Consider the following 3557-nt stretch of genomic DNA (forward strand, 5'->3'; position numbering starts at 1 on the left):
AGAAATCACCTCCCTTCTTTCCCGTTGACTAAGGGGGAAACTGAGGCCCGGGGAGGCGTGGCCAGGGAAAAGAGAACCCCAGACCTAAAGGTCGGCCCCTCCCTCTCCGTTGTTCCAGCTAGAAGATACCTCAGGGTCACCCCTATTTCCTAGTGGGGAAACTGAGGCCCGGGGAGGGGAAGGGTCGCGGCCGAGGGCGCACAGCGGAGGCTCAGACCCAGGAGTGCCGGCTCTGGGAGGGGGTGCCAGGAGCGGAGCCCGGCCCCTGCTCTGCGGCCTGTCCCGGCCTCAGTTTCTCCGGCTGTAACCGAGGGGAGCGGGCTGGAGGGTCGCGGCCCTTCCTCTCTCACTTCTGGGGAGCCCAGTCCTGCACCAGCTCATCTGAGCTCTGGGCCCCAGCCTCCCAGGCCGGCCGCTCCGTCCCCAGCCTCAGCCTCTCCGAGACCGGCCGCACCTTCCCTCAAGGGTCGGTTCCTTCTGCACCAGAAAACGGGGTGTCACTGTCACCCCGGGACCCAGCCTCCTGGCCCGACTTGCCCGCAGCACCCCAGCCCCTGCCCCGCCCCAAGCAGGGCTGATTGCCGGGAACAAAGGGAGGGGCCCGGACGCGCCGGCAGGTGGGGGGTGGGGGGCGAGGCCGCCCGGAGCCTGATCGATAAATCAGAGGATGAGATCACAGCCGGCGCCGTCCGCGGGGCCGGGGAGGTGGGGGAGGGGAGGGAGGCGCGCGGCCGCGATTGGCGGTCTCTGCCCGGGCGCGCGTCGGGCTCGGATCGCCCCTGCGCGTCCGCGGGAGGAGCGGATCGTGGGCGCGATTGGTCGGGGTCGAGCCGCGGCTGGAGCTGCGCGCGGTGTGTGTGTGTGGTGTGCGGAGCGGGGACGCTGTGTCTGGCTGCGTGTCCAGGCATGTGCAGGGGATCCAGGCTGCAGGGTCCTGGCGTGTGTTCACCTAGTGGGTGAAGGATGGGTCAGGTTTGGCGGCCCCAGGCTGAGGGCTGTAGGGTGAAGAGAGGGCGGCCCCACCACCCCTTCTCTGTGCCCTCCGTGCGTCCCAGGCGGCATCCCTCCGAGAGGTGCCGGGCAGCGTCCGACCCTCCCAAGCTCCGGGATTAGGGTCTTTTTGGACGGGAGGTTTGTATGGTGGTCCCGGTGCCATCCTTCCCTGGCACACAGAGGGCTCAGTCACAGGGCACCACCAGTGTGTTTCCTTCCTGTTCCTAGGAGACAGTGGCAGGAACTGAGTCCAACGTCCAGGGTTCAAATCCTGACATCAGACTGAGGTGGGGGCTTGCAGTATGCCCCAGGACAAATGTCAAATCTCACCAAAGTACCATTTCCTCTCAGTAAATGCCACCTGGTCCTGAGTTGCTATGAAGCATAGATGATCTTTATTAATATCCAAAACATAGCAAGCAGCTACTGAATACATCAAGCTCGCATACATCCTTCAAAACCCCACTTCAATATTCCCTCTTCCAAGAAGCCTACCTGGCTCCCCGCTCAAAAACTTGGCTCCACTTCCAGCCTCCCCTCGCCCTGGGTCTCTCTTCTGGTCTCTCAGACCCCCTGGGCACTGGAGGGCTCTGGGTCTGGCTCTGGAGGGCAGCGTTCGTGTCTCCTTTCTGTGACGTCAATAGACACATTAAATGAGCCAGCCGGTGTGATGCTGACAGCTTTCCAGCCCAGGAAAGGTTTATTGGCTAAGCAACTGTAGAAGGTGGAGTGGGAAACGCACAGGCCTCAGGGCTGCCTCCAGCCTGAGTTTAGGCTGGGACCGGGGCTGGTGGCCACATTTCCATGAGACAGGGAAGAGTCCGAATGTGGCAGAAACCCAAGCTGTGATGAGGACCCAGGCCCTAGTGGGGCTGGACGCCGAGTTCTAGGACACAGGAAGCTTCGTCTCCAGCCAGCGACTGGGTGGGGCCGGAAGGTGTCCCTTTCCCCGCCTGGCCTGGCCTGGCCTGGTGTGACCTGGAAGAAACTGGAAGAAACTGGGGCACTGGAAGGAGACTCACCCTGCGCCCTGCAGAGGGCCACGGGTCACAGCCCCCAGGGACTGGAAGGATCAGGTGTCCTAGAAGGACCTGGACAGTTCAGGAATGGGGAAGAAAGACTCCTTTCCCAGTCCCTCTCGGCTTCTCCTAGCCCCTCCAACAAAGCCAGGCCCCAGGAGAGGCCGGCCCACGCCCCCGTTCACCGTGTGGGAAACAAGCCTGGCCTAGCAGCAGCGGCCGGGCAGCCTGTGCCCCGAAGGCCTGGAGGGCGTGGCGGCGGCCATGGTGCTGGCCCGTTTTGAGTGGCGGATGCCCAGAGAGAACGCTGGAGCCCTGGCTTTGTTCACAGTGACCTGCTCTGGGCAGTGGGCGCCTGGGCCGGGGGTCTCCTCTAGGGGGCGCGGCGCCCGGGGCCGCCCCAGCATGGTGAAGGCGGGAAGGCGCTGGCGGTAGGTGTTGGCGTCCGGGCTGTCGTACTGGCCCGGGCCTGGTATCTCAGCAGGATCCTGCGGGGGGCGGACAGGGGGTGTGCGGCCCACCACCGTGTAGCTGGGGCTTCTGGGCTTGGTGAAGATCTGTGAGCCCCACAAAGGGGGCATGGTGTAGGCATTAGGGGCAGGGGCTGAGGTGTCCAGGGGCTTAGGAGGGAGGCGGCAGCCCAGGGTGAAAGCTGGCGGTGTCCGGTGGCGCACGGGGGGCACCTTCTCTGGGCTGTAGGCCCCAGGGCCTGGTGTCACCTCCAGACCTGAGAGAGTGGGGAAGGAAGGGTGACACTGATGTCCTCACCTGCTCAGAGACCCGGCATGGCTCCCCATTGCCCATATGCACCCTGGAGCTCACAACGCTTCTCAAGTAACCCAGATGTATTTCTCTCCCTTCCCTATCCTCCATACACACAGTCTGTTTTCCAAGCCTCTAGGACTTTGCCCAAGCTGGACCCAAGGCCAAGCATGCCTTCATTTTCCACCCCTCTTCCCTGCTGCCTTCCCCATACCATCCAGGGTAAAGCCCTCACAGCTCTTCTTCAGCCCCTCAGCCTGGGTTTTCCCGTCTCTCCAGACGTGAGCACACTGGGGTGGGGTGGTCTGCACCTGCATCTAACCGCCCCACCAGACTGAGATCTCATAGAGAGGAAGGAACCAGACTAAGATCTCATAGAAGGAAGGAATGTCAAATCTACTCCAACTCTGCAGCAGTTGACTGTTTGAGTTAATGGGTGAACAGGATAGGTAGGAGGTGAGTGGTTGAGTGAGGAGTGAATGGTTCATGAAGGGATTTGTAAATGGATGGATGGATGGATGGGTGGATGGATGGATGGATGGATGGAACGGTTGATGGGTAGAAGGCAAAAAGTAAGGATTCATAGATGAATGGGTAGGTAGGTGCCCGAATGAGTGGGTGGATGGATGGGTGAGTGGATGAGTGGACAGATGATGGATGATGGATGATGGATGATGGATGATGGATGGATGGATGGATGAGTAGATAGGTGGATAGATGATAGATGGATGGATGAATAGGTGGAAGGAAGGATGGACAGATAAGTGGATGGGTGGGTGGGTG

The 3557-nt window shown here is 61.5% G+C and overlaps 1 protein-coding gene across 2 annotated transcripts in view; it reads right to left on the reverse strand.

Annotated features, from left to right (window-relative positions):
* Nucleotides 1-1828: 1828 nt before the first annotated feature.
* The window catches only part of ODF3L2 (outer dense fiber of sperm tails 3-like 2), an 8950-nt gene continuing 7221 nt past the window's right edge, over nucleotides 1829-3557 (reverse strand). For both annotated transcript variants that reach the window (XM_011963966.1, XM_011963967.1), the window contains one exon: nucleotides 1829-2739. In XM_011963966.1, the coding sequence (XP_011819356.1) occupies nucleotides 2219-2739 (521 nt within the window). In that variant the 3' untranslated portion in view covers nucleotides 1829-2218. The remainder of the gene's footprint in view (nucleotides 2740-3557) is intronic.

The sequence above is a fragment of the Colobus angolensis genome, unplaced genomic scaffold (genome assembly GCF_000951035.1).
Source record: "Colobus angolensis palliatus isolate OR3802 unplaced genomic scaffold, Cang.pa_1.0 Scaffold64, whole genome shotgun sequence".
NCBI lineage: Eukaryota > Metazoa > Chordata > Mammalia > Primates > Cercopithecidae > Colobus > Colobus angolensis.